Source organism: Ranitomeya imitator, chromosome 4, assembly GCF_032444005.1.
Source record: "Ranitomeya imitator isolate aRanImi1 chromosome 4, aRanImi1.pri, whole genome shotgun sequence".
NCBI lineage: Eukaryota > Metazoa > Chordata > Amphibia > Anura > Dendrobatidae > Ranitomeya > Ranitomeya imitator.
Genome location: NC_091285.1, coordinates 522377915 through 522397135, shown reverse-complemented (window position 1 = coordinate 522397135; position 19221 = coordinate 522377915). Strand labels below are relative to the sequence as shown.

The following is a 19221-nucleotide window of genomic DNA, read 5'->3' as shown; positions in this document are numbered from 1 at the left end:
GGGAGGCGATCGGTGGCGGTGGGGGGGGAGGGGGGGCAGATCAGGGTTTCCAGCCATGGCCGATGATATTGCAGCATCGGCCATGGCTGGATTATAATATTTCACCAGTTTTCATAGGTTAAATATTACAAATCGCCCTGATTGGCAGTTTCACTTTCAACAGCCAATCAGAGCGATCGTAGCCACGGGGGGGGGGGGTGAAGCCACCCCCCCTGGGCTGAAGTACCACTCCCCCTGTTCCTGCAGATCGGGTGAAATTGGAGTTAACCCTTTCACCTGATCTGAAGGGACGCGATCCCTCCATGACGCCACATAGGCGTCACAGGTCGGATTGGCACCGACTTTCATGACGCATTCGTGGCGTCAAAGGTCGGGAAGGGGTTAATTAAACCTGAAAGTGTACACTTCAAATGTATCTCAGTTCTTTCATTTTAAATGCAAATACTGGCATGTAGAGCCCAAATCACAAAGATTCAGTCACTGTCTAATTATTTCTGGACCTAACTGTATGTCATAGCACTGCATCATGGAACCAACAAACCGAATGGATCAGTGTGGGTCTAAGGCAACAAACATTGCAAATCATCATCATGTTACGATAAGCTATCAATCTATGAATGTAATTTCCATTCATGGCAGCAAGCCTAACTCTAATAATGTAGGAACAAGTAATCCAAAAGACAAATTTGCAGCTGTCAATTATAAAGAGTCTTTTAATAATGTAAAACGTAATGTAGTTATGGGTGTGCAAAATGAAACAGCGATTTATCTTATAATGTGTAGGCAAGAAAAATTTGTGTCTTTGTGGGCCCGATTCAACAAAGCTTTCAAACACTAGAATTCTGGCGTAATAGCTTTGAAAAATCGAAATATTTGGTGTAACTCAGAGTTGCACTTAAATTTTGTGACTTTTGTCGTCTTTACAGCATAGCAGAACTCTACTTTATCTTATTACAAACACATTTGCAGCAGCAACTGTCCTTTCATAGTGCTTCAGATTCCATCTTACAGCCAGTGAATGTGTGGGGAGGTAATGCAGCAGAGCTGACAGCACTGTGAGAGGACAACTGCACATGTGTTTGTAATGAGACAAGGTTCAGCTCTGCTGTATTGTGTTGGTTATAATCAGGCACAGCTCTGCAGCAGAACTGACAACACTAGGACAACACAGAGGACAAGTGCTGCTGCAAACGTGTTGGTAAAAAGACAATGTTCTGATCTAACTGCAGAACCGTGTGTAATTATGAGAAGTGTCTGTCATTACTTGGTTCACACTGGTAATTTCCCATTCATTTAAATAAGCCCAGGAGGCAAATTCTCATGCAGATCATTGTCTGGCCCATAGATCTTACCACCCACCCCCAAGGGTGGTTTGCACGTTAATGACCAGGCCAATTTTAACATTTCTGGCCACTCTCCCTTTATGAGGTTATAGCTATGGAATGCTTCAACGGATCCCTGTGATTCTGACATTGTTTTCTCGTGACATATTGTACTACATGATAGTGGTAAAATTTCTTTGATATTACCTGCGTTTATTTATGAAAAAAACGGAAATTTGGTGAAAATTTTGAAAATTTTGCAATTTTCCAACTTTGAATTTTCATGCCCTTAAATCACAGAGATATGTCACACACAATACTTAATAAGTAACATTTCCCACATGTCTACTTTACATCAGCACAATTTTGGAACCAAAATTTTTTGTTTGTTAGGGAGTTATAAGGGTTAAAATTTGACCAGCAATTTCTCATTTTTACAACACCATTTTTTTTAGGGACCACATCACATTTGAAGTCATTTTGAGGGGTCTATATGATAGAAAATACCCAAGTGTGACACCATTCTAAAAACTGCACCCCTCAAGGTTCTCAAAACCATATTCAAGAAGTTTATTAACCCTTCAGGTGTTTCACAGAAATTTTTGGAATGTTTAAAAAAAAAAATAAACATTTAAAGGGACTCTGTCACCTGAATTTGGAGGGAACAATTTTCAGCCATAGAGGCGGGGTTTTCAGGTGTTTGATTCACCCTTTCCTTACCCGCTGGCTGCATGCTGGCTGCAATATTGGATTGAAGTTCATTCTCTGTCCTCCATAGTACACACCTGCGCAAGGTGTGGTGCATATGTTTCTATTATACTTTCCCTCTATTTGTTCCACTCCTGGTTTTAGCTTACAAATACTGATGTAAAATACTGACCAAATACTGCTAGTGTGACGGCAGCCTTAGATGGATTGGTCTGCAGGAGTCACGTTGCATTTGCAGAGCCCCTGATGCACCTAAACAGTAGAAACCCCCCACAAGTCACACCATTTTGGAAACTAGACCCCCCCAAGGAACTTATCTAGATGTGTTTTGACAGGTTTGAACCCCCAAGTGTTTCACTACAGTTCATAATGCAGTCGTGAAAATAAAATAAAAATTTTTTCCCACAAAAATGTTTTTTTTTAGCCCCCCCAAATCTTTATTTTCCCAAGGGTAACAAGAGAAATTGGACCCCAATAGTTGTTGTCCAATTTGTCCTGAGTATGCTGACATGCCATATGTTGGGGTAAACCCCTGTTTGGGCGCACGGGAGAGCTCGGAAGGGAAGGAGCACTGTTTTACTTTTTCAACGCAGAATTGGCTGGAATTGAGATCGGACGCCATGTCGCGTTTGGAGAGCCCTGATGTGCCTAAACAGTGGAAACCCCCAATTCTAACTGAAACCCTATCCCAAGCACACCCCTAACCCTAATCCCAACCATAGCCCTAACCACACCCCTAACCCTGGCACACCCCTAACCCTAATCCTAACCGTAAATATAATCGAAACCCTAACTTTAGCACCAACCCTAACTCTAACTTTAGTCTAAACCCTAACTTTAGCCCCAACCCTAACCCTAACTTTAGCCCCAACCCTAACCCTAACTTTAGCCCCAACCCTAACTCTAGCTTTAGCCCCAACCCTAACTTTAGCCCCAGCCCTAACCCTAACTTTAGCCCCACCCCTAACTGTAGCCCCAACCCTAGCCCCAACCCTAACCCTAGCTCCAACCCTAACACTAGCCCCAACCCTAGCCCCAACCCTAACCCCAACCCTAGCCTCAACCCTAGCCCCAACCCTAGCCCTAACCCTAGCCCTAACCCTAACCATAGCCCTAGCCCTAACTCTAATCCTAGCCCTAACCCTAGCCCTAACCCTAATAGGAAAATGGAAATAAATACATTTTTTTATTTTTTTGTTTCCCTATCTAAGGGAGTGATGAAGGGGGGTTTGATTTACTTTTCTAGCAGGTTTTCTAGTGGATTTTTATGATTGGCAGCCGTCACACACTAAAAGACGCTTTTTATTGCAAAAAATATTTTTTGCGTTACCACATTTTGAGACCTATAATTTTTCCATATTTTGGTCCACAGAGTCATGTGAGGTCTTGTTTTTTGCGGGACGAGTTGACATTTTATTGATAACATTTTCGGGCACGTGACATTTTTTGATCGCCTTTTATTCCGATTTTTGTGAGGCAGAATGACCAAAAACCAACTATTCATGAATTTCTTTTTTTTGGGGGGTGGGGACGTTTATACTGTTCCGCGTTTGGTAAAATGGATAAAGCAGTTTTATTCTTCGGGTCAGTACGATTACAGCGATACCTCATTACAATTTTTTTTTTATGTTTTGGCGCTTTTTATACGATAAAAACTATTTTATAGAAAAAAATAATTATTTTTGCATCGCTTTATTCTGAGGACTGTAACTTTATTTTTTTGCTGATGATGCTGTATGGCATCTCATTTTTTGCGGGACAAGATGACGTTTTCAACGGTACCATGGTTATTTATATCTGTCTTTTTGATCGCGTTATTCCACTTTTTGTTCGGCCACCATAATCCGGATATCCAAGCATCTGAATGGCGCATATGTGCTGAACACCGCATGACGTCATGGGGATTTCCACTCGCCCGTCCTGACATGTGTGCGGCCTGCGACGATGTGTTCTGTGGGATGCGGTGTTCAGCACACATGCGCCATTCAGATACTTGGATATCCGGATTATGGTGGTGGTTGTGAGTGGGCTGTTGCCTAGACACGGCGACAAGTACCGGCACTCATATGCGCATGCGCGGCGGCCATTTGTTCGGCTATAATAATAGATATGATGTTTTAAAGCGCAGGCATCGGGCAGTGATGCCGATTACTGGTATCTTTGTACGCATGTTCGGCGGCCATCTTTTGGCCAGTAACAGATATATCTAAGTGCGCAGGCGCCGGGCAGTGCTAATGAGTAATGGATAACAGCTGATTCAGGGATGTGATGTATAAACATGTGGGAATGACACACACACACAGCCCCCGGAAGAAGCCCACGCGAAATGCGCGTTGGGGCTGCTGTGGAACGCACACTGACAGACATTACTATGGGTAAGTTGTAGCGTCCTGCTAAGGGGTCTGTTGTGAGTTCCGTTCTGGAGCTCCCTCCCGTGGTTGCTAATGGTATGTTTGCGAGTTCTGCCCTTGGGCTCCCTCTGGTGGTTTCGAGTGGAACTGCTGCTCCGTTAGGTAGCTGTAGCAGCTGCCTTCACTAATCGCCTTGCCTGGGTTTGTTATTTAAACCTGCTCTGGGCTTTAGTCCATGCCTGCTGTCAATGTTCTTGGTTGGATTTGATTCTTCCCTTGGATTTCTCATATGGCCAGTCCTTGTCTGCAAAAGATAAGTTTTGCTAGTTTGTTTGTCCATTTGTTTGGACTCTATTGCTTTGCATTTTGTCTCTTTTGTCCAGCTTGTCACTATGTCTTATTTAGGCTAGCTGGAAGCTCTGGGAAAGCAGATTTGCCCCTCCACACCGTGAGTCGGTGTGGAGTTCATTTTTGTAAACTCTGCGTGGATTTTGTAGTTTTTAATACTGACCGCACAGTGTCCTTTGCTCTCTGTCTATCTAGTTTAGTATTAGCCTCCCCTTTGCTGAATTCTAATTTCATTTCTGTGTTCGTCATTTCCCTCTCCTTTCACAGTCAATATTTGTGGGGGGCTGTCTTTCCTTTTGGGGGTTTCTCTGAGGCAAGATAGCTTTCTATTTCCTTCTTTAGGGGTAGTTATATCTTAGGCTGTGACGAGGTATCTAGGGAGTGTCAGGAACATCCCACGGCTATTTCTAGTTGTGTTGTTAGGATTAGGGACTGCGGTCAGTAGAGATACGACCTTCTCAGAGCTCGTTCCATGTTGCGTTTTAGCCACCAGGTCATTTCAGTGTGGCCTCTTAACCACCAGGTCATAACAGTGGTCCACTTAATATTTATTCTTTACCAGGCTCCATAGAGGACTGGAGATTAGCTTTTTATATGTGCATATGGAGATCATGGTATTTTCATCCGTGCCCAGCCCTATTTGTGAGGCTTGTATTTATTGCAAGGGATGTTTTTGAATATGGACGATATTCCCGTTAGGTATGCTCATTTACCTGGTCTGTTACTTCAGTTGTGTTGCTCTTTCCCCTCATGAGTTGTTGTTTTTACCTTTCATGTCTGTTCTATATTGTTTTGATTTTGGATGTATTAATAAAATATTTATTTTTGAATAAATTTAGTAGGACATTTACTCCTTCTTTGGTCTTGTGTTAAATGAACTGAATGAGGCCACGCACGTCTAGTCGGAATGTGGCCGAAAGTAAGCATATTACATATTTGCAGTCACATGACCACCCAATGTCACTGCCACCAGCACCAGAAAATGCTAACAACGCACACATAGAGTGATGACACACTTTCATACCAAACCTGGAGAACCCCTTTAAGCAGAACTCCATCGTTTTTTTCTTTACTTTAGTGCTGGAGTGGTACTACTAACGTAAGGTTTCTGCGCCCAACATCATAGTGATCTGCCATCCTCAGCTTTTCCCAGCGCCCCTATGTTCCTGCGCGGCCATCTATGAGAGCCTATGAGATAGAACAAGGCTCTCATAGACTTGCATTGAAAGTGACCTCTGGCTTCTCCAGCAAACACTGGGGTGATGCAGTAGTTCTCAGACTACTGGATGACGACCTAATAGGCATGGATTAAAGGTGAAGATGGCGGTAAGTGTAAGAGCAAGGTCAGGGAACTTACGTTAGTGACATCACTCCATCGCTGTAATAAAAAAAAATGTTGGAGAGGTGATTTAATGTTTGTGTAGAAAACCACTTTAGTCTATGTTCCTGCGATGAGCGTTTGGTGAGTTTTTATGCCGCGTATTTTCCAAAACACACAAGTAACCTAGTTTCGTTAATGGGTGCAGAAATAGTACAAAAAATCTGCAACATCAAAAACTCACGAAAAGCTCATCATGGGAACATAGCCTTAGGTCTCTAGAATAACACAATTTAGCAATGAGTGATCTGTTTGTTATGGACACTACTGTTCCACAAAGTATTTTTAATATCAACTTTTTGGGGATAGATAAATAATAATAATAATAATAATTTTATTTCTATAGCACCGACATATTCTGCAGCACTTTACATTTTAGAGGGGATTTGTACAGACAATAGACATTACAGCATAACAATAAACACATAGATCAAAACATATACCAAGCGGAATGAGGGCCCTGCTCGCAAGCTTACAATCTAGGAGGAAAAAGGGAGACACGAGAGGTGGATGGTAACAATTGCTTTTGTGTTTGGACCAGTCATAGTGTAAGGATTGGGTGTACATGCAAAGCTACATGAACCGGTTATCAGCCTAAGTATGTAACAGTACAGACACAGAGGGCTATTAACTGCATTAAGCATGTGAGAACATGATGCGAGGAACCTGATTATGGTAAAAATTTTGAATGGCCCACACAGGGATAGTTAGGTTAATGCGTTGAGGCGGTAGGCCAGTCTGAACAAAGGCGTTTTTAAGGCACGCTTAAAACTGTGTGTATTGGGGCTTAATCGTATTAACCTGGGTAGTGCATTCCAAAGAATTGGCGAAGCACGTGAAAAGTCTTGGAGACGGGAGTGGGAGGTTCTGATTATTGACGATGCTAACCTCAGGTCATTAGCATAACGGAGAGCACGAGTAGGGTGGTAGATTGAGAGCAGGGAGGAGATGTAGGGTGGTGCTGAGCCATAGAGAGCTTTGTGGATGAGGGTAATAGTTTTGTACTGGATTCTGGAGTGGATGGGTAACCAGTGTAATGACTGGCACAAGGTAGAGGCATCGGTATAACGGTTGGTGAGGAATATGATCCTGGCTGCAGCATTCAGGACAGATTGGAGTGGGGAGAGTTTGGTAAGAGGGAGGCCGATTAGTAGAGAGTTACAATAGTCCAGACGAGAATGAATAAGAGAAACAGTAAGAGTTTTTTCAGAGTCGAAAGTAAGAAAAGGGCGAATTCTAGAAATGTTTTTGAGGTGCAGATAAGAAGAGCGAGCCAGTGATCGGATGTGGGGGGTGAATGAAAGGTCAGAATCAAGTATTACCCCAAAACAGCAGGCATGATGCTTGGGAGTAATAGTGGAACCACACACGGAGATGGCAATGTCAGGCAAAGGTAGGTTAGTAGAGGGAGAGAATACGAGGAGTTCAGTTTTTGATGTGTGACGTGTAAAGTTTCCTCAAAGAGAAATTACTTGTGAAAAACCCTAACTGTAAAGAACACAAAAAGTAAATGTGTTTGATGAAAAAAAATAGAAAAACAAAGACTAACGACTTATCCATACTGTAGACGAGATGTAAATATTTGCAGTAATTTTCCTGATTTCCAGAGTGAAGAGGCTGCCAGGACAGAGTGTATCGTATATGTGACTATTCCCTGACCTTCGTATAACTCTCAGCATCCGTCACCAACAAATCTCACTGCAGTCATACAACGCTCCACAGAAATATCTTTCAGATATCAGACTTTTCAGAGACATGAAGGTAATATCGCTGATACATGTGTGATAATAACGCTAAGAATTATTCTTATCATCCATTACTGCAGGTCTTGGTGTGCTGCTAGGGCTGGCTGTCAGCGAGGGTCATCCGATAAATAACTGTACAGATCTTCTATCCCCATTAGTTACAAATGCATTGAACAGAATAAAGTCTGGAGGGATGGAGGCCTGTGACTCAGTGATTTCAGCAGCACAGCAGCAATGCGTCACATCTGCTGCTGAATCTACTCAGCTCCTCTACACCACGTGGCAATTCTTACATTATTCAGCTCCTGGGTGGGGCAAAAACTGATGAGCATTCACCAAATTCCCCCCCGCCATATTGCAAACAGTTAAAAGAAGTATTACAATATGATGTAAGTGTGAGAACGTGATCTGCAATGCAGGAAAAACGGAGTCTGAGCGAGCAGCACGTGGCATCACTGTGCCCTGGATACCGACACTCAGTCCTCTCATATCTGCTGAGAACAAGAATATAAGGATAGCGGCTAATAATATACTGGGGGGATGGAGGGGTATAATATTCTGTGCAGGGCTAAACTATAGGGGGATGGAGGGTATAATATACTGTGCAGTGCTACACTATAGGGGGGATGGAGGGTATAATATACTGTGCAGTGCTACACTATAGGGGGATGGAGGGTATAATATACTGTGCAGTGCTACACTATAGGGGGGATGGAGGGTATAATATACTGTGCAGTGCTACAATATGGGGGGATGGAGGGTATAATATACTGTGCAGGGCTACATTATAGGGGGGATGGAGGGTATAATATACTGTGCAGTGCTACACTATAGGGGGATGGAGGGGTATAATATACTGTGCAGGGCTACACTATAGGGGGATGGAGAGTATAATATACTGTGCAGGGCTACACTATAGGGGGGATGGAGGGGTATAATATACTGTGCAGGGCTAGACTATGGGGGGATGGAGGGGTATAATATACTGTGCAGGGCTACACTATAGGGGGATGGAGGGTATAATATACTGTGCAGTGCTACACTATAGGGGGATGGAGGGTATAATATACTGTGCAGTGCTACACTATAGGGGGAATGGAGGGTATAATATACTGTGCAGTGCTACACTATAGGGGGATGGAGGGTATAATATACTGTGCAGTGCTACACTATAGGGGGATGGAGGGTATAATATACTGTGCAGTGCTACACTATAGGGGGATGGAGGGTATAATATACTGTGCAGTGCTACACTATAGGGGGGATGGAGGGTATAATATACTGTGCAGTGCTACACTATGGGGGATGGAGGGGTATAATATACTGTGCAGTGCTACACTATAGGGGGATGGAGGGTATAATATACTGTGCAGTGCTACACTATAGGGGGGATGGAGGGTATAATATACTGTGCAGTGCTACACTATAGGGGGATGGAGGGTATAATATACTGTGCAGTGCTACACTATAGGGAGATGGAGGGTATAATATACTGTGCAGTGCTACACTATAGGGGGGATGGAGGGTATAATATACTGTGCAGTGCTACACTATGGGGGGATGGAGGGTATAATATACTGTGCAGGGCTACATTATAGGGGGGATGGAGGGTATAATATACTGTGCAGTGCTACACTATAGGGGGATGGAGGGGTATAGTATACTGTGCAGGGCTACATTATAGGGGGGATGGAGGGTATAATATACTGTGCAGTGCTACACTATAGGGGGATGGAGAGTATAATATACTGTGCAGGGCTACACTATAGGGGGGATGGAGGGTATAATATACTGTGCAGTGCTACACTATAGGGGGATGGAGAGTATAATATACTGTGCAGGGCTACACTATAGGGGGGATGGAGGGGTATAATATACTGTGCAGGGCTACACTATAGGGGGATGGAGGGTATAATATACTGTGCAGTGCTACACTATAGGGGGATGGAGGGTATAATATACTGTGCAGTGCTACACTATAGGGGGAATGGAGGGTACAATATACTGTGCAGTGCTACACTATAGGGGGATGGAGGGTATAATATACTGTGCAGTGCTACACTATAGGGGGATGGAGGGTATAATATACTGTGCAGTGCTACACTATAGGGGGATGGCGGGTATAATATACTGTGCAGTGCTACACTATAGGGGGGATGGAGGGTATAATATACTGTGCAGGGCTACACTATAGGGGGGATGGAGGGGTATAATATACTGTGCAGTGCTACATTATAGGGGGGATGGAGGGGTATAATATACTGTGCAGTGCTACACTATAGTGGGATGGAGGGCATAATATACTGTGCAGTCCTACACTATAGGGGGATGGAGAGTATAATACACTGTGCAGGGCTACACTATAGGGGGGATGGAGAGGTATAATATACTGTGCAGGGCTACACTATGGGGGATGGAGGGGTATATTATACTGTGCATGGCTGCATTATAGGGGATGGAGGGGTATAATATACTGTGCAGGGCTACATTATAGGGGGGATGTAGGGATATAATATACTGTGCAGTGCTACACTATAGGGGGATGGAGGGTATAATATACTGTGCAGTGCTACACTATAGGGGGATGGAGGGTATAATATACTGTGCAGGGCTACATTATAGGGGGATGGAGGGTATAATATACTGTGCAGTGCTACATTATAGGGGGGATGGAGGGTATAATATACTGTGCAGGGCTACATTATAGGGGGGATGGAGGGTATAATATACTGTGCAGGGCTACATTATAGGGGGGGTGGAGGGTATGATATACTGTGTAGGGCTACACTATAGGGGGGATGGAGGGTATAATATACTATGCAGTGCTACACTATAGGGGGGATGGAGGGGTATAATATACTGTGCAGTGCTACACTCTCTGCCCTCCCTTTGCTGAGTGCCCACTCTCTGCCCTTCCATTGCTGAGTGCCCACTCTCCGTCCTCTTATTGCTGAGTGTCCACTCTCTGCCCTCTCACTGCTGAGTGCACACTCTCTGCCCTCCCATTGCTGAGTGCCCACTTTGTGCCCTCAAACTGCTGAGTGCCCACTCTCTGCCCTCCCATTGCTGATCGCCTACTCTCTGCGCTCCCATTGCTGAGTGCACACTCTCTGCCCTCCTATTGCTGAGTGCCCACTCTCTGCGCTCCCATTGCTGAGTGACCACTCTCTCTCTCCCATTGCTGAGTGCCCACTCTCTGCCCTCTCATTGCTGAGTGCCCACTCTCTGCCCTCCTATTGCTTAGTGCCCACTCTCTGCCCTCTCATTGCTGAGTGCCCACTCTCTGCCCTCTCATTGCTGAGTTCACACTCTCTGCCCTCCTATTGCTTAGTGCCCACTCTCTGCCCTCTCATTGCTGAGTTCACACTCCCTGCCGTCCTATTGCTTAGTGCCCACTCTCTGCCCTCTCATTGCTGAGTGCCCACTCTCTGCCCTCTCATTGCTGAGTTCACACTCTCTGCCCTCCTATTGCTTAGTGCCCACTCTCCGCCCTCTCATTGCTGAGTGCCCACTCTCTGCCCTCTCATTGCTGAGTTCACACTCTCCGCCCTCCCATTGCTGAGTGCCCACTCTCCGCCCTCTCATTGCTGAGTGCCCACTCTCTGCCCTCTCATTGCTTAGTGCCCACTCTCTCCCTCCCATTGCTGAGTGCCCACTCTCTGCCCTCTCATAGCTGAGTGCCCCTTCTCTGTCCTCCCATTGCTGAGTGCCCACTCTCTGCCCTCTCATTGCTGAGTGCCCACTCTCTGCCCTCCCATTGCTGAGTCCCCACTCTCTCCCTCCCATAGCTGAGTGCCCACTCTCTGCCCTCGCATTGCTGAGTGCCCACTCTCTCCCTCCCATAGCTGAGTGCACACTCTCTGCCCTTCCATTGCTGAGTGCCCACTCTCTGTCCTCCCATAGCTGAGTGCCCCCTGTCTGTCCTCCCATTGCTGAGTGCCCACTCTCTGCCCTCCCATTGCTGAGTGCCCACCCTGTCCTCCCATAGCTGAGTGCCCACTCTCTGTCCTCCCATAGCTGAGTCCCCACTCTCTCCCTCCCATAGCTGAATGCCCCCTCTCTCCATCCCATTGCTGAGTGCCCCATCTCTGCCTTCCCATTGCTGAGTGCCCCCTCTCTTCTTCCCATAGCTGAGTGCCCCCTCTCTCCATCCCATTGCTGAGTGCCCCCTCTCTGCCCTCCCATTGCTGAGTGCCCACTCTCTCCCTCCCATTGTTAAGTGCCCACTCTCTCCATCCCATTGCTGAGTGCCCCTCTCTGCCCTACCATAGCTGAGTGCCCACTCTCTCCATCTCATTGCTGAGTGCCCACTCTCACCCTCCCATTGCTGAGTGCACACTCTCTGCCCTACCATAGCTGAGTGCCCACTCTCTCCATCTCATTGCTGAGTGCCCACTCTCACCCTCCCATTGCTGAGTGCACACTCTCTGCCCTCCCATTGCTGAGTGCCCCCTCTCTCCCTCCCATAGCTGAGTGCCCCCTCTCTCCATCCCATTGCTGAATGCCCCCTCTCTCTCCATCTCATTGCTGAGTGCCCACTCTCACCCTCCCATTGCTGAGTGCACACTCTCTGCCCTCCCATTGCTGAGTGCCCACTCTCTCCCTCCCATAGCTGAGTGCACACTCTCTGCCCTCCCATAGCTGAGTGCCCACTCTCTGCCCTCTCATTGCTGAGTGCCCACTCTCTGCCCTCTCATTGCTGAGTGCCCACTCTCTGCCCTCTCATTGCTGAGTGCCCACTCTCTGTCCTCCCACTGCTGAGTGCCCACTCTCTGCCCCCCCCATTGCTGAGTCCCCACTCTCTCCCTCCCATAGCTGAGTGACCACTCTCTCCATCCCATAGCTGAGTGCCCCCTCTCTGCCCTCCCATAGCTGAGTGCCCACTCTCTGCCCTTCCATTGCTGAGTGCACACTCTCTCCCTCCCATTGCTGAGCACCCACTCTCTCCCTCCCATTGCTGAATGCCCCTCTCTGCCCTCCCATAGCTGAGTGCCCACTCTCTGCCCTCAAATTGCTGAGTGCCCACTCTCTCCCTCCGATTGCTGAGTCCCCACTCTCTCCCTTCCATTGCTGAGTGCATACTCTCTCCCTCCCATTGCTGAGTGCCCACTCTCTCCCTCCCATTGCTGAGTCCCCACTCTCTCCCTCCCATTGCTGAGTGCCCACTCTCACCCTCCCATTGCTGAGTGCACTCTCTCCCTCCCATTGCTGAGTGCCCCCTCTCTGCCCTCCCATTGCTGAGTGCCCCCTCTCTGCCCTCCCAATACTGAGTGCCCACTCTCTCCCTCTCATTGCTGAGTGCACACTCTTTCCCTCCTATTGCTGAGTGCCCACTATCTGCCCTCCCAATGCTGAGTGCCCACTATCTGCCCTCCCATTGCTGAGTGCCCACTCTCTCCCTCCCATTGCTGAGTGCCCACTCTCTCCCTCCCATAGCTGAGTGCCCACTCTCTCCCTCCCATTGCTGAGTGCACACTCTCTCCCTCCCATAGCTGAGTGCCCACTCTCTCCCTCCCATAGCTGAGTGCCCACTCTCTCCCTCCCAGTTGAGTGCCCACTCTCTCCCTCCCATAGCTGAGTGCCCACTCTCTCCCTCCCATAGCTGAGTGCCCACTCTCTCCCTCCCATAGCTGAGTTCCCACTCTCTCCCTCCCATAGTTGAGTGCCCACTCTCTCCCTCCCATTGCTGAGTGCCCCTCTCTGCCCTCGCATAGCTGAGTGCCCACTCTCTGCCCTCAAATTGCTGACTGCCCACTCTCTCCCTCCGATTGCTGAGTCCCCACTCTCTCCCTTCCATTGCTGAGTGCACACTCTCTCCCTCCCATTGCTGAGTCCCCACTCTCTCCCTCCCATTGCTGAGTCCCCACTCTCTCCCTCCCATTGCTGAGTGCCCACTCTCTCCCTCCCATTGCTGAGTGCACACTCTCTCCCTCCCATTGCTGAGTGCACACTCTCTCCCTCCCATTGCTGAGTGCACACTCTCTGCCCTCCCATAGCTGAGTGCCCACTCTCTGCCCTCCCATTGCTGAGTGCCCACTCTCTGCCCTCCCATTGCTGAGTGCACGCTCTCTGCCCTCCCATTGCTGAGTGCCCACTCTCTGCCCTCCCATTGCTGAGTGTCCACTTTCTCCCTCCCATTGCTGAGTGCCCCCTCTCTCCTTCCCATTGCTGAGTGCCCCCTCTCTCCCTCCCATTGCTGAGTGCCCACTGTCTCCCTCCCATTGCTGAGTGCCCCCTCTTTCCCTCCCATTGCTGAGTGCCCCCTCTCTCCCTCCCATAGCTGAGTGCCCACTCTCTCCCTCCCATTGCTGAGTGCCCCCTCTCTGCCCTCCCATTGCTGAGTGCACACTCTCTGCCCTCCCATTGCCGAGTGCACACTCTCTGCCCTCCCATTGCTGAGTGCCCACTCTCTGCCCTCCCATTGCTGAGTGCACACTCTCTGCCCTCCCATTGCTGAGTGCACACTCTCTGCCCTCCCATAGCTGAGTGCCCACTCTCTGCCCTCCCATTGCTGAGTGCACACTCTCTGCCCTCCAATTGCTGAGTGCACACTTTCTGCCCTCTCATTGCTGAGTGCCCACTCTCTCCCTGCCATTGCTGAGTGCCCACTGTCTCCCTCCCATTGCTGAGTGCCCACTCTCTCCCTCCCATTGCTGAGTGCCCCCTCTCTGCCCTCCCATTGCTGAGTGCCCCCTCTCTGCCCTCCCAATACTGAGTGCCCACTCTCTCCCTCTCATTGCTGAGTGCACACTCTTTCCCTCCTATTGCTGAGTGCCAACTCTCTGCCCTCTCATTGCTGAGTGCCCACTATCTGCCCTCCCAATGCTGAGTGCCCACTATCTGCCCTCCCATTGCTGAGTGCCCACTCTCTCCCTCCCATTGCTGAGTGCCCACTCTCTCCCTCCCATAGCTGAGTGCCCACTCTCTCCCTCCCATTGCTGAGTGCACACTCTCTCCCTCCCATAGCTGAGTGCCCACTCTCTCCCTCCCATAGCTGAGTGCCCACTCTCTCCCTCCCAGTTGAGTGCCCACTCTCTCCCTCCCATAGCTGAGTGCCCACTCTCTCCCTCCCATAGCTGAGTGCCCACTCTCTCCCTCCCATAGCTGAGTTCCCACTCTCTCCCTCCCATAGTTGAGTGCCCACTCTCTCCCTCCCATTGCTGAGTGCCCCTCTCTGCCCTCGCATAGCTGAGTGCCCACTCTCTGCCCTCAAATTGCTGACTGCCCACTCTCTCCCTCCGATTGCTGAGTCCCCACTCTCTCCCTTCCATTGCTGAGTGCACACTCTCTCCCTCCCATTGCTGAGTCCCCACTCTCTCCCTCCCATTGCTGAGTCCCCACTCTCTCCCTCCCATTGCTGAGTGCCCACTCTCTCCCTCCCATTGCTGAGTGCACACTCTCTCCCTCCCATTGCTGAGTGCACACTCTCTCCCTCCCATTGCTGAGTGCACACTCTCTGCCCTCCCATAGCTGAGTGCCCACTCTCTGCCCTCCCATTGCTGAGTGCCCACTCTCTGCCCTCCCATTGCTGAGTGCACGCTCTCTGCCCTCCCATTGCTGAGTGCCCACTCTCTGCCCTCCCATTGCTGAGTGTCCACTTTCTCCCTCCCATTGCTGAGTGCCCCCTCTCTCCTTCCCATTGCTGAGTGCCCCCTCTCTCCCTCCCATTGCTGAGTGCCCACTGTCTCCCTCCCATTGCTGAGTGCCCCCTCTCTCCCTCCCATTGCTGAGTGCCCCCTCTCTCCCTCCCATAGCTGAGTGCCCACTCTCTCCCTCCCATTGCTGAGTGCCCCCTCTCTGCCCTCCCATTGCTGAGTGCACACTCTCTGCCCTCCCATTGCCGAGTGCACACTCTCTGCCCTCCCATTGCTGAGTGCCCACTCTCTGCCCTCCCATTGCTGAGTGCACACTCTCTGCCCTCCCATTGCTGAGTGCACACTCTCTGCCCTCCCATAGCTGAGTGCCCACTCTCTGCCCTCCCATTGCTGAGTGCACACTCTCTGCCCTCCAATTGCTGAGTGCACACTTTCTGCCCTCTCATTGCTGAGTGCCCACTCTCTCCCTGCCATTGCTGAGTGCCCACTGTCTCCCTCCCATTGCTGAGTGCCCACTCTCTCCCTCCCATTGCTGAGTGCCCCCTCTCTGCCCTCCCATTGCTGAGTGCCCCCTCTCTGCCCTCCCAATACTGAGTGCCCACTCTCTCCCTCTCATTGCTGAGTGCACACTCTTTCCCTCCTATTGCTGAGTGCCAACTCTCTGCCCTCTCATTGCTGAGTGCCCACTATCTGCCCTCCCAATGCTGAGTGCCCACTATCTGCCCTCCCATTGCTGAGTGCCCACTCTCTCCCTCCCATTGCTGAGTGCCCACTCTCTCCCTCCCATAGCTGAGTGCCCACTCTCTCCCTCCCATTGCTGAGTGCACACTCTCTCCCTCCCATAGTTGAGTGCCCACTCTCTCCCTCCCATAGTTGAGTGCCCACTCTCTCCCTCCCATTGCTGAGTGCCCACTCTCTCCCTCCCATAGCTGAGTGCCCACTCTCTCCCTCCCATTGCTGAGTGCACACTCTCTCCCTCCCATAGCTGAGTGCCCACTCTCTCCCTCCCATAGCTGAGTGCCCACTCTCTCCCTCCCATAGCTGAGTGCCCACTCTCTCCCTCCCATAGTTGAGTGCCCACTCTCTCCCTCCCATAGCTGAGTGCCCACTCTCTCCCTCCCGTAGTTGAGTGCCCACTCTCTCCCTCCCATAGCTGAGTGCCCACTCTCTCCCTCCCGTAGTTGAGTGCCCACTCTCTCCCTCCCATAGCTGAGTGCCCACTCTCTCCCTCCCAGTTGAGTGCCCACTCTCTCCCTCCCATAGCTGAGTGCACACTCTCTGCCCCTTGCTGGCTGGCACTGGCAGGGATGCAGCATAGTGACCCGCTTCTGCCGCAGTGTATGCAGTGCAGTGATCCCAGCACACCCTCCCGGAGATCCACTGCAGGGCTGATGCAGGACTCTCCCTCCTGGACCCTCGCCGCCACTCACCGTGCTCCAGGTGGTCTCTCACAGCCTGCAGCTGCCTCTCCGTAGCTATGTCACCGATGACTATGAGCAGGTAATGTTTGCGGGGATCCCACCTCGCAGCGGCGGCAGCGGTATTAGTGAAGCGCCGCTGTCCGTGGTGCTGAACCACCAGCGCCGACACTGCGCCGGTCTCCACGACAACGCCGAGGGCCTCCGCACAGCCCGCCTTGGTCGCCATGGCAACGTTCAGGAGGCTGAAAGTCGAGGGGAGTGCGCTCCTGTTCTTAAAAGGTCTGGAAGTCGGTGATTGGACTAACCAAGAACATCAGTGCACGTCACAAGCTCCCGGGTTGGAAGAATTGGTAAGTGGGCGGGGTTTAGTCCAATAGTTTGATGTGATTGGATGCAGGGCTGGGGTTAGACACTAATAGGAGGAAAATCCTTTCACTTTTTAGATTTCAGAGAGCAAAAGTGAAGGAGGAGAGGCAGCATGCGATTCTAGGATAAAGCTGCTCACTTCAGGGGCACAGCTATTGGGGTGCACTGGGTCTAGGTGTCACTATAGCGGGGGCAGGGCTTGCAGTCAGCTCGTAAGACCTATCTTGATAAAGACGCAGGATAGTGGGGGCTCTGTTGGTGATATTTTAGTGGGGCCCACCATTGCTGCCACCAGGAATTTCAGGGCCCCATTCTGGCAACATTTTCAGGCCCCCGTTGAGACTCCACCCAGACTCCACCCCAGCTGCACCTCTAACCGTCCTCAGACCACCACCCAATCTTGGCAATGCTCCACATCTGCACCACGTGCTCACCAATCACACATGAACAGTGCCCATCTAACACCAGATCAAATATATAGCCAGCAGCTTTTCTTTTGGCCAAAAGATTTTTTTTAACCTTTTGATGACCGCTGATACCCCTTTTAAATGGCGGCAGTTAAGGAATAACATAGTAACATAGTTAACAAGGCCGAAAAAAGACACTTGTCCACCCAGTTCAGCCTGTATTCCATCATAATAAATCCCCAGATCTACTTCCTTCTAAAGATCCTAATAACTGTAAGATACAATATTGTTATGCAGCGCCCCAGAGACCTGGTCGTTGCAGTAACGTCGCTCTGCCACTAAGGGGAGAGATGGTACATCTGATGGCACTAAAGGAGTTCATCTGACCAGGTATCACAAGCACACACTACACTTCACACTCCGGCCACTAGGGGGAGCAAAAGGTTCTATTTATTAGGCCACTCCTCACACTGGTAAAACTAGGGGTTGGATAGGAAGTTAGACAGAAGCTGACTGGGTTTTGTCTAGGCAACATCCCGTTGCAGGGGGTGTTGCGGGGGAGACTTCAGGGGAGTCCCTGTCAGGCGTGGGAACCAGGCAGGTACCTAGCGACAAGGACAGAACGAAAGGAACCGCGCCTGCACTATCTTGCGGCGGTATTCTTAGAAAGGACACGAAGCGAAGGATATTGTGGACAGTGTGAAACGAGATCAAGCACAAAGGAGAACCAGTAGGAGTCGTGCCCGGAGAACGGCAACATCCTACTGAGGCGCGTAGCCGGTTCCCTAAACACCGAGGAAGTAACTGACTTTATGCCTTCAAATACCGCAGGACAGTTAATTATAGGTTGGCTGTCTACTTTACATCACCTAAGCAGACATAGGGGGCAACACGTGGAGAGGGGCGACTCTAGGGTCCCGGAAGAGCTCCGAGCCTACCCGTCAAACGGGTGCGTCCTAGCCATAACAAACCTGGGGGACGGAGAATAGAAAGAACTGGAACGAACGAGAATAGACATTGTGAGGACTATACCGAATGCTCAGTAGGGAAGCACTACAACACACAGGCGTTAGCGGTAGGCAACGATTTCCACCTGCAAAGGGAACTCTGGATGTGCCTTCGGACCGGCCGGTCTCAGACAGCCCTGTTAACTGTGCTCTAGATTGAGGATCCTGAAGTCACCAGTAAAGAGGTAAAGAGACTGCAACCCTGTGTCCTCGTTATTGTCTGCACCTCACATCATCACCATCCACCTTACTGGGAAGCCCTGGGGACATACTTCACCTGTGGGAAGGTTTACCATCTAGCTGCCATCACATCACCCCAGTGGGCCCCAAGCAAAGTCGGTCACCCTGACCGAATACCACAGGTGGCATCACGAAATCTTGACAGACTTGTATCACCTGTATTGGATGCCCCTTAGCAGGGTCACGGACCGGATCCAGCCACCGTGACATCCCCAGAACTGAGACAGAGAGGACCGGTACCGAGTAAACTGCAGCCCTGCGTCTGGGGGCGCTTCAACTTGGCGTCACGAACAGGATGTACTAAAGCCTGAAGAATCAGGTCATGTGTGCCTT

At 49.7% G+C, this 19221-nt stretch overlaps 1 protein-coding gene across 1 annotated transcript in view; it reads right to left on the bottom strand.

The window, feature by feature from the left end:
• MAP1A (microtubule associated protein 1A) overlaps window positions 1-17113 on the bottom strand; it is a 362456-nt gene extending 345343 nt beyond the window's left edge. Inside the window, exon 1 of the mRNA XM_069766123.1 lies at window positions 16878-17113. Within this exon, the coding sequence (XP_069622224.1) occupies window positions 16878-17094 (217 nt within the window). The 5' untranslated portion in view covers window positions 17095-17113. The remainder of the gene's footprint in view (window positions 1-16877) is intronic.
• Between the last annotated feature and the right edge of the window lie 2108 nt (window positions 17114-19221).